Genomic DNA, 11,682 nt, shown 5'->3' on the forward strand with positions numbered 1-11,682 from the left:
ATTCTGCCTTATATTCAGTTCAGGAATACTTAAGAAAACCGTTCGGTGAGTTTCATTGCAAAATATGAGATCTACGAATTTTTATGACTTGGTTATCTATAGGTAGGTTCTTAGGAGGATTTATTTAAATGGTAGGCATGTTTATTGCACTGCAGCAATGCACGCAAACCTGAAGTGAATGGATTACATAGAAGTAGAGAATTGCTAAAGGTTTGAAACATCTAAACGAGAATAAAAAGTACAGGGTCACTAAGAGTATTGATGAAATAACAGCAAAACTGTGCAGCAAACTGTATTTAAAAACTGATTAAGAGTTTTTAAGCGCTTCTTCCTCCGATAATGAACAGCATTGCCTGCATAATATATTAATTGATTAAAATATTCCTTCGAAAACCCGCTTTAATGCTTTCTTGTCTTAGGAGAGTTTTTAAGTTTTTAGGACAACTTTGCAACTCCTTCTATAATATTCAACATCTGTTTAATTCGCACGCAAAATCTTTCTCCTCCAAATAGTCCGCATTATGTCTATTTCAAACAAATTTGCAGAATGTTTACTAGGATGGAAGCTAATAGGTCAAACCTGGCAATATTGGGTTTTGTGGTCGGTAAACCAAAGCGGACAAAGAGTAAATAAAGCTTTCCAAATCGCATATAAATTATGAGTTGGCTGCTACAATGGAATGTTTAATTAACTTGAAATGTGAGAAAGGGTGCGTGCTGGGGGAGGCTTTTCGATAAAGCTGTACTATCTCGCATATTCAGAGCAGTTTAAATTCGATGGGTTTAAAAAATATATTTTATGGATTTAAATTATTTCATTATGTAGCCGAAGTTGTTCTTTTTCAAGAAAATCAATTTAGAACTTCTCTAGTAAACAGGCTGAGAGGGGGCTTTGTTAGTGAGCAACTTGGACTGAAAACATAATAAAAGTTTCCCTGTTCACGTAAATTCGCTTTTAATAACTGATGTTAGTGTCTTTTTAGTGCTTTCGAAGCATTGTGCTTAAAGTCGAAGCTAAAAGTTTAATTGACTTTCAAGTAAGTTAACTGCAGAAGATAGGCGCGCTCAATATTTAGTATTTGAGTAAAATCAATATTAGCTGCTTATTCGCCCAAAATCTACTATTAAAGTTTTACTCAACTTCAAATGGGCTATTATCGGAAAGCGTTTGGGGATGGCCGTTTTATCTAGCTAAAATCGATACAATATTCCCCAATTAGTCGGCTTGTAGCGTTTCTCTTTCAGCTGCGAAACTTGCAACTGCTTTCAGCCAGAGATTCAGTGAGAATATTCTATGAATTAAGCTGCCATGCTTTCATTAAGACCTGTTTCTTCCAGTTTCACTCCCTAATTTATTCGGGGGAATGCGATAGCGTTGACCCCGCATTTGAATTTTAAATATTACAGAGAGCAACTTTGCCAATTAGAGAGGCTCTGCTTAATAAAGTGGCATTACTACAGGCTTGGAATCATTAAGAACTTGATAAGTATCATTAGTGAATGTTTGAAGGAATTATCCACGAACTTTTGCAGTAAACACTTATTCAGGTGTGTTTGTGTTATTGTATGTTATGTTTAAGGGTTTATTCAAATGTTTCACCGTACTTGTTGGTATGAAAACATCCGAACGTGCTTTTTCCTGCCCCACAATTTTTTTTTCAGTTTTATTGTTGCCTATTCTCTAATTTCAAATTTAATGCCGTTGCTTGCGTGTTTCTCTTTGTTCGCAAAGCGAACCAAAATAATTTACTAAACCAAAGAATATAATGAATTTCATACATGTATAGTCACGATAAAATAAAGCAGATAACCGAAAAACACTGTCAAAGTTTTTCGTTTGTCTATTGTAGTTGAAATTCTCTCCCGGTTTCAACTGATTTTCAATAGAATATACGAGAATGGATGAAATTAAATGTGAATTTCCCAAGAGGAAAATATGGCCGCATGAAATTATAAAAGTAGATTAGAGCCAACATTTCTGCGGAATGGATAGGAAACATGTTTAATGAATTTTGCAATATATTGTGGAGAACTTATTGTGAAAATGGAAAATATTTCATTTAATAGTTGTACAACAATATGCAAATTCAGTGTCAGACTGGGCGCTTTATATTCAACTAGCATGGTAACCAGTTTTTGCAAAAGTTTTGTGCCCTTGGTGAATCTGATTGAATTATTTGGAAAGTGATTGTTTAGACCTGACTTGGTTTAAAAAAATAGTCTTTCAGAAATCAGAACTTTAGCTATTTAACTAACAGGAAATGTTTGAAAAAACACCAGCATTACAAAATGTGTACTGATTTGACTATTCAACAGATTTTTATTAAAATTGCCGATGCAGTTGTAGCCCAGCCGATGATTTTCCAACAGAAAATTCAATTAATTTAGACAGATCGTTTCAACTGAACATATTTCATCCATGAGTTTTCGGTACAGAAATTTTCAATCAGTAACTGCTGCGAACCCCGAATGGCTATTTGTTATTCCATCTCGAGAAGCGCAGGATTTTGCAGAATATCTTTTATACTGCGAGGCTGAATTATTAACTTTATGGCAATTTTTCAACTTATTTCATTGCAGCGTTTGTAAATCCTGATTCTGTGGTAAACGATTAATTTTTTTGGTCAAAGAAAAATTGTTGAACATTTGGCGGGGCGTGATTTAGTTGAAGAAACCCAAAGTGAAGACGTCGTAAATATTTAAACATGCAATTACGAATAACAGTCATTTTTTCTAGAAATGAAGTTGCCTTGAGTCCGATCGATTACTTCAATCCAGAATCGCGATAAATCAGTGGTTCATTTGCAGGTAAAGGTTTTCCCAAGTTCTTAATCAATGTCCATTTCCGACTCACTTTTCCCGATCCATTAAATTATGATTTGTCATCCAGAAGGGTGAGTTAAGCCTAATTAAGTGTACATCGGTAAACTCTTGTCTGAGTTTAACAGCCAGACGTAAAGCGCTTGATAAATTAATTGCATTACAAGGGGATTCGAAGCTGCTACACTCTCTAAGTCGCTATGCTTTAACTAGCGAACCCAAAAGCCAATATTTTCATATAATATGACATTAAGAGGCCGGTATTATTAAAAAGCTGGAATGCTCAATCCGGCTCTAAAGCGCCGTTTTGGAATTGGCCGTAGCTAGATTGCGCTGAACAATCGAATTAAGCGAAACTGGAATGCGAAAAAGCTGAGTTTTTGCCACTGCTAGTTTGGCTATTGTTAAATTGGCTGGCAGTTTATGTAGCGAATTTTTCGTTTTTTCGCATGGTGGTCGAGCTATATTCGGATTTTCAGAAGTTTCACCTGGATTATTATCACCAGCCCAACACAAGGAAAAAGTCATTAAACAAAGCAAAAAAAATGTTGAATGCGAGCGCCTATTACTATTTTTTTTTCAATGCAATACGTACTTTAAAAATTTTAGTAAAAAGTACAAACGTTTGGAAAATTACTTAGAAGATTTCCTAGTCATTTTTTTTTCATTAAGGGTTCGTTGCAAAGTTGTTTCGGTGCAGCAAAATGTAAAATTGTTCTTAGATAGATTGAAATAGCAAGTCACACCACCTGTTTGCACATTTCTAATCTTTACTTTGTCGCTATTAGCGCTAACTTTGACACTGCGTAAAAAATTAGTTTGACTATCTAATAGAGTAGTCTTTTGCAGTTATGGAGTACTAAGCGTCTGTAATAAGCTATGATACTTTTTAGCTCTTGTTTTAGTATAGTTTCACTATCAACCTGGCTACTTTTGTTCTTAATTTTAGGAGTAGCTGATAAATTAGGCGTTGGGAAAAATGAACTGAAAATTTACATTTAGAGAGCATGAGGTGTACCGAGACAACTGACAAAAACTTAAGTTGCAACTTAAGCAGCTTTTGACAATACAATTTTTTCTCATTTTGATGTTCGCAGAGTTTCAGTTTTTACTTTGTCGCTCTTGGTACTGATTTTGACAGTCTCTGAAAAACTAGGCTTTCCCTCTAATGGAATTAAACTTTGCAGTTATAGAGTCTGGAGTATCTTGAATAAAGCGTCAAAATTTCAAGTCGTAACTTGATTAGGTTTAATCGCTGCGATTTTTTTTCAGTTCTCTCCTTGTTTTGCTTTTGGTCTTAACTTTAAAAGTCACCGAATAATGAGTCGTTGTATGAAACGAAACGAAAAATTGCACGTGGGGGCAGTGGAGAGCGTCAAGTGTGTCTAGATTTCTGCAAAAATTGCAAGTTGCAACTTGACCAAGTTTTCACGCCAAGAATTTTTCTGTTTCCAGATTCTCTATTTTCACTTTGTTGTTCTTGGTCCCGATTTTGGCAGCTCTTGAAAAATTCGCTTTTTTATCTAACAGCGCGAGATTTTGCAGTTATCCAACACTAACTGTTCTGAGTAGGTGATGAAAATTTCAAGTCGTAACATGGTGAGCTTTTGATGTTACGAATTTTTGGCCTTTTTGAAAACTTCACTTTTGGTCTTAATTTTGGGAAATCCTGAAAAAATTAGTCGGAAAGTGAAACTAAATGAAAATTTGCAGTTAGAGAACACAGAATATATCTAGACAACTGACGGAATTGCAGGTTGTAACTTGCTCAGATTTTGTTGCCCCGAATTTTTCTGCCCGCAGATTTTCAGATTGTCCCTTGTGACCCTTAATACTAACTTTGGCAGACCCTGGAAAATTAATCGTTCAGACTAAACGGGTGTAATTTTATAGTTATGGAGTGTCAGCTATCTTTAATAGATTCTGAAAATTTCAAGTTGGATAAAACTGGTACATTTTCAGATTTCACCTTGTTCCTTAATGTAGAAAATGCGGCTAAAGTTTGATTTTTGCCAGTCGCTAAAAAATAGTCTTTCGGTCAAAAGCTTTTGGAGCAAAAATTCACAGTTATGGATAGTGAAAATATTTAGAAATTATATAATTATGATGCTTGTCCAGGCAGAAATGTATGGATTAAAGCAAACCAATTATTATAGTTTTGATGTTGCTGTCACATTAAGAGCAAACGAAATTATTTCCTTTAATAAATAATAGTACACTAATGATAACAGAATCATTGTGTTTGTTTCAGTCAATTTCATAACGCCATGTTCTATGAATGTTCAAATTCATACTAAATTTTAACTACTCAGTATTTATTTAATTTTGAGCCACATTCACTTTGGTATCGCTTATAACTGAACAATTAATTGCATATTTCTTCATAAAGTATGAAATTATTTTAAGTCTAAGCGTACAGAGAAAACAGGTATATATCGTTCCCAACATACTTAAGTTTTCCATAAAGTAATAAATTATTTTAGCTGTAAGCATGTAGAGAAAACAGGAATATATCGTTAAAAAACAGACATAAGTTGTGGTTTTTCAGGTAAAAGCACGCCGTTAAATCTTACTTCAGCAGAAACAGTCCGAGTGCAAAATGAAAATAATTGAAAATTTTCATGAATATCAGAACAGTTGAGAATGGTTTGCATTTGTTTGTAATTGTAAACCTTGTATCTTATCTGCCTAGGCAATAAAACTTTGTTTTAGTTCACCTCGAGGTTAATGCATAAGATTTTGAGTCAGTTTATGCAAGATAAGTGAAAAAATAAGCGTTAAATTAATACTCTTTAATGCAATACATTACACAGTTAACTAATTAAATCAACTATTTACTGTTTCTTCACTTTTTTCTTCGCAACTTTGAAACTGTTGATAAAAAACTGAGTCTAGACCGAATTTGGATATTTAATTTATCGAATTAACGCGACCAGTGACTACGTTGGTTCATCAACTGGAAAACCCCATCAACAAATAAAGATCTGAAATCATTTGACAACGTTCTGCAGATTGCTGGCAAAAACATGGAAACAGTCTCGAGTAAACTTGCCCCAATTAATTCACTATATCCTGAGCGGGATTTTCAATTTACAAATCGATCAGCTACAAGACCCTGGCCAATTTTGCATGTTTAAAACTGATTTTGTTGACCGAATGCCAGATGCAATTGCATTTTGAAACTAGTGCTGCTTTTGCGCTCAAAGGCTTAAAATATTCTTAATGGGGTTCCATAATTACTGATTGATTTTTACTACCGACATGTTCTATATGGCTTGGAAAACTAAAGAAGTTTTAAAGCAACTATATGTTCAAGCTTATTTTAATTCGGTTTTAATGCTGATTACTGCTGTTTGCCTTTTTCATGTGGTTGAAATGTTCCAGACGTAACTAATATTAACTTTCAGCATAGCTTGCTATAATAAATGCTCTAGCAAAAACATTAACTAAATTTCAGGACAGGTCAATAAAAAATGGTAAGTTATAAATAAAGCTTAGAAACTATCCACAATAACACAACAGCATGGCTGATCATGAATCACGTTCTCGATGCGACAAATCTGATTTTTCTTCGTTAATCTGAGCCCCTAATCAAAAAAGTTGATTAATAATGTATAGTTTATTGTTTACAAGAAATGAAACAATTGCTTCTCATATTAATTAAAACTGAACGATGAATTGGTTATCTCGCTTTATGTGTTCGGGGTGCTAATGTGGCTATTAACTTAAGTACAGTTAAATTTTGCACGTCTATTTGAAAATACCAATATCTAGTTCGCAGCCAGCAACATGTACTCTACTATGGTGATTCCATTTGATTTAAAAGGAAAAGTGGCAATTGTTACTGGTGGTGCAGATGGTCTAGGGTTCCAATTTGCCTTAGAACTACTGAAGAAAGAAGCCAAGGCTAGACGGACATTAGGTTTTGATTGATTTGAAAAGGCCTTTCTATGAGAGTTTTGAGTTGAATTTTGGTAACTAAAAAAAGTACTATTCTAGTCCGTTGTTATAGCAGATATATCTGAGAATATTGGGAGGAAAGCAGTGGTACAACTTAACAGCGAATTTGGACCTAACAAGGCCGTTTTTGTTAAAACTGATGTTACAGATTACAATTAATTTGAGAGTACGTAAAAACCGATTGACGATATGCAAAGTTGTGATTAATTTCCTTCGCAATCAACCATCCAGTTATAGGTTGGGAGTCGCTTTATCTAATAAAGTTTTTTAGACGTATTTAAGAAGACGATCAGCGTGTTTCATAATGTCGATATTTTAATTAATAATGCTGGAATATACAACGATTTCCTATGGCAAAAAGAAATAGCTATCAATTTGGTAAGTGTTAATCTTTGCTTAGTTTATATATAGTATAAACCCTAGAAACATTCTAAGCATTAGGATGTTTGGTACAGGATTAGGACACATTCGTGGATGAGGCTGAAACTGTTTATCAGTTTATAATGCCAAACAGATTTACTGAAGTTAAAGCGTTTCTTAAGTGACTGAAAGTTTGGGTTGAAATATTTTTAATGTTTTGTTTTTTGCATCCGTAAGCCGAAATATTTTAGATTTATCAGCAAAAAATCGTTCTTTATCTCGATTCTAGCAGAATAAGAGCAACGTTATATTGCGATAGATATTTTGCAGTCTGAATTTTTGAGTATGTATATAGCAAAAAATGAGCTCATTGACTTTGTTTTTGCTTATGATTGATCCAGTCGCGCTCATTTACCTTGTAGGCCTCCATAAAATTCCACTCAGCATCCTTCAGTAGGCGTAATTGAGCCGGATAAGAAAAAGCGATCAAATTTTATTACCTACTGCTGGTTATTTAACTGAAATGAAAATAGCCACACTTTCATTTTATTAATAAAAAATACCAATTGCGCACACTCAGTAATAATTTAAACCATAATCTTAACGTGCGAGGACTTTCTAATCGGGAATTTTAATTTGTTGTAAACAGTTCGCTTCAATCCCTTTTGAAAGTCACATCGCTTTTTACATACGTTGTCGAGCACTTGTGGAGCCAAAATGAGCATCTTTGAAATAGCCGATAAAGTGGCCATTATTACAGGCGGAGCGTCCGGATTGGGACTGAAATATGCTTTGGAATTGTTGAAAAAAAACGCCAAGGTAAACGAGAATCCTTAGTTGGTTTTTATGATCCAATTAGAAATTTTTCTAAATAATTTCAAATCTAATTGTAGCTGAAAATGTTGTTTGCAATGTTGTGCTTTTTGAAATTATAGGCCGTTGTCCTAGCCGATATATCTCCGGAGCTTGGAAGCAAAGCTTTGCAACAAATTGAAAAGGAATTTGGCAAAAATAAGGCTATTTTTATAAAAACAGATGTCACGAGCTATGCACAATTTGAAGGTAATTTAGCTCCTTTTCATCATACAATAATAATAAACGCTGACATAAAGGCATGCGATAATGAGTGGTTAAAGAAGTTATATTAGAGATGCCCTTCAAGCCCTTTAATCAATATACAGAAAGAGCAATTTCCTAGACAAGATCCCAAGTATATATGGATGCCGAGAGAATATTTGAGTTTAGAAAACGTTGAGATTACGACGGGTTTGGTTTAAATATTTTGTTTTTCTGCACTTGTTTTATCAATTCCATGTCATTCGGTAAACAGATGCTCAATTAAGATCAAAGTCAAATGTGTTTCACAAAGTCAGCCAGCTACAGCAAAATATTTACGAAAAGTCCAAATTTGTAAAATTCAATTTTAAGGTTTAATTTAAATCTTGACGTTTTTCTGTTTTTGTCTAATTTAAGCCAATGCTTAAAAGCACAATTTATCAAGATCAAATCTGAGCATGCTTGACACTAATCGTCGATCGCCGAAAATTACTTAAGAAGAATTTATTTTTCAAAAAGTTTTTAATTCTTTAAAGCGTTTCAGAAGTTTCACTGAGATAAATTTGGTGTCTCCTTTATCATTTTTTACTTCGGGTTTCATTTCCATATTTTGCTTCCGTCCATTTCAAGTCACTGAATAAAAGCATACTGCATCAAGATCAAAGCTGACCATGAATCATACTGATACTGAATGGAAGCAAAGTCTTCAAGAATATTTCATCTTTTTTTGAATTTCCTTGTTTTAGAAAACCTTTCAGAAGCTTCAGTGAGATTAATTTAGTATCTCCTTTATCATTTCAAACTTCAGGTTTAGTTTAACTATGTTACCTTTCCTGGACTTCTTCGTCATTTGGTCGATGAAAGCAAATTCTTCAAGAAGTTTACCATTATAGAAAACGTTTCAGAAGTTTCAGTGAGATCAATTTAGTATCAACTGAATACGTTTCACAATGACAGTAAATCACAGCAAATTATTGAAGATTGTATTTTTTCAAAAGGTTCCTAATTTTCGGAAACGTTTCAGAAGTTTCACTCACATGAAGTTCTTGTCTTCTTCACCTTCTAAAGGTGGGATTAGTTTACATATTTTCCTTTTTCTGGATTTCCTTCATCCATTTCAAGTCATTGATTGCAGATGATTGGATGCATACTCTATTAAAATCAAGGCAGAATACTGTTCACACAGATAGTCAACACAGCAAATTACTTAAGAGAATTCAAAATTTGTAAGGCGAGGGAGAATTGGTGCCGCGTTTGTCACTGTAACTTCAGGTTCAATTTAAATGTTTTGTTTTTCCTGGACTTCTTTCGTCAAATTTGAACAATGCTTAAAAGGATAGACAATGCTAACAAGGTCAATCACAAATTCCTCAAGAATATTCTCTAATACGTAGAACAACCGATAAACTTTCTGAATTCGGAACTGAGTTGTTTTTTTTTCATTTATAAAGCACTTTTGTAAGTATTGTACTCTTTCGAGGTGTGTTTTCTAGTGCAACTTTGGCCTCGCATTAAATCACTTGATTGCGTCGAGTTTCAACAAATGATCAAACGTAGATCAAGATCAAAGTTCACGTCGTTTCACACTGATATTCAATTAGAGACCCGCGAGTACCCTGATATTACTAGTTTTTTCACGTTTTAATGATAAATAATGGCGAAACTATCAACATTTCAGCTGTGTTTAAGGAGACAATAAAAACGTTTAAAAATGTGGACATTTTAATAAACAATGCTGGAATAATGGATGATTCAGTGTGGGAAAAGGAAATTGCCATAAATGTGGTGAGTATTGGAATTTATAAATATATTCCAATATACATATATTTTAGATTGGGTTCCAAAGTATAAAATGAAAAGTAAACTGCACAAGCTCTTTTATTAACTAACATTATTTAAATGAGAAAGTATCGACAGTGTGCAAATAATCCCAGCAAATTAATTAATTTACAACGGTTTATTTTAGAATGGTACAATAATTGGAATTCTTCTGGGATTGGAAAACTACATACAAAGATACAAATCCGGAAGCGAAGGGCTCATTCTGAATGTATCGTCTATTGCCGGAATAGCGCCATTCGCATTTGTGCCAATTTACGCTGGAACTAAGTTTGCTGTTTACGGTCTAACTATATCATGGGGTTTACCAGCTCATTACGAAAGAACCAAAGTTAGAGTGGTAGGCGTGTGTCCAGGATCGACAGTTACGCCGTTAATAACGGACCTACCAAACAGAAATTTGGGGCCTGCCTACGAGAAACTAAGACCGATAGAATGCGGCTTGGTGGTAAATCAAGGGTAAGCTACTAAACCGGCAAAAGGTTTCTAAAAATCTGGAATATATTTTTGATTTTAGCCCTGAGGAAGCGGCTGTTCAAGTAATGTCGGTTATTGAAAGAGCTCCTTCGGGAACCATGTGGGTGGTTGAAGGAGGCAAAGCACCCTTCAAGTTTCAATTACCCGACCGATTGGTAGGACCGAAAACATTTCTTCCGTAACAACCTTTACAGGATATAATGTTTACAATCACATTTATTGTACGTTTCATTAATAAACTGGGGTTTGCTTCAGATTTTTAACTTGTAATGTAGAATTGTGACGTGAATTAAACTGTAATGCTGTTTATTGAAGAATTTTATAATTATTCTTTGGTTAAATGTCACTTACTATGACTCCATGAAGGCAGAAGTATGTGGTTTCAAATATAGCCTAAAGGCCCAAGAAGCTCAACAGTTTCATTGTATCTGTTTCAAAGAACACAACTTTGCTGTGGTTTACAATTTGGCATACAATTTATTTGGATTTCCTACACATTTCGTTCCGATAGGATTCAGTTGATTGAAATCAGCAACTTTTCTGAGACAAAAACTAGAAGAGTCCGCCAATTCCAATAGTGGATAGAACCATAGATGAATGTTTTTAAATCAAACTAGCAGAGCATTTGGACGAGAATTAATCTCAACGAGTCGGAACCGAATGGTTTTTGATATGCCACAAGCAGAATTCAAAGAATCCAAAGTGCCAGAATCGCACTTAATTTATCTACGTCAAAGCTGGCTAAGCCTTTTCTGGATGGCCGATGGTAATAAAAGGATCTGCTTTATGAAACCATTCTTCATAGAAACTGATTTATTACCGGTCTGACCTTTCCCAGGATATAATACTTCACGTTTGACAAAGTTAAGCATTTAGAAGCGAAAAATTCTTGTACAAAGGAAAGCGAACGGGGCGAATGGTATATAAGTGTCCCCTTTTATTAGAGGACGCTTCAGGTCTTTTTCGGCTCTTTATTTCGCAATATCGCATTTAATGTGGCGTGTTTAGGCCGCAACTTATTAGTACGCATCCGTAACTATTGCGCAATCCTATGCCGAATCCCTGGGATCATCGTAAAGTCTGGAGTTTTTATTTTTTGTTGAATGCAATGAAAAATAAAGCACTTGACGAAGATGGAATATTTAAGATTACTGAACTCAGCAATCCAAA

At 34.4% G+C, this 11,682-nt stretch overlaps 1 protein-coding gene across 1 annotated transcript; it reads left to right on the top strand.

Moving 5' to 3' along the window:
• Nucleotides 1-7,764: 7,764 nt before the first annotated feature.
• Nucleotides 7,765-10,821, top strand: LOC109535134 (15-hydroxyprostaglandin dehydrogenase [NAD(+)]). Its single transcript, XM_019900967.2, has 5 exons — nt 7,765-7,959; nt 8,076-8,202; nt 9,875-9,981; nt 10,163-10,494; nt 10,553-10,821. The coding sequence occupies exons 1-5, from the start codon at nt 7,858-7,860 to the stop codon at nt 10,692-10,694; spliced, it is 810 nt and encodes a 269-aa protein (XP_019756526.1). The 5' UTR covers nt 7,765-7,857; the 3' UTR covers nt 10,695-10,821.
• The last annotated feature ends 861 nt before the right edge of the window (nt 10,822-11,682 follow it).

Source organism: Dendroctonus ponderosae, unplaced genomic scaffold, assembly GCF_020466585.1.
Source record: "Dendroctonus ponderosae isolate FM_Combo_2020 unplaced genomic scaffold, Dpon_F_20191213v2 Dpon_F_20191213_357, whole genome shotgun sequence".
In the NCBI taxonomy this organism is placed as follows: Eukaryota; Metazoa; Arthropoda; class Insecta; order Coleoptera; family Curculionidae; genus Dendroctonus; species Dendroctonus ponderosae.

Excerpts from the sequence above, each read along its gene's own strand:
- LOC109535134 (XM_019900967.2), top strand. The coding sequence starts at position 7,858 with ATGAGCATCTTTGAAATAGCCGATAAAGTGGCCATTATTACAGGCGGA. Across the intron at positions 7,960-8,075 it reads TGTTGAAAAAAAACGCCAAG|GCCGTTGTCCTAGCCGATAT; the intron begins GTAAACGAGAAT and ends TTGAAATTATAG. Across the intron at positions 8,203-9,874 it reads GAGCTATGCACAATTTGAAG|CTGTGTTTAAGGAGACAATA; the intron begins GTAATTTAGCTC and ends TCAACATTTCAG.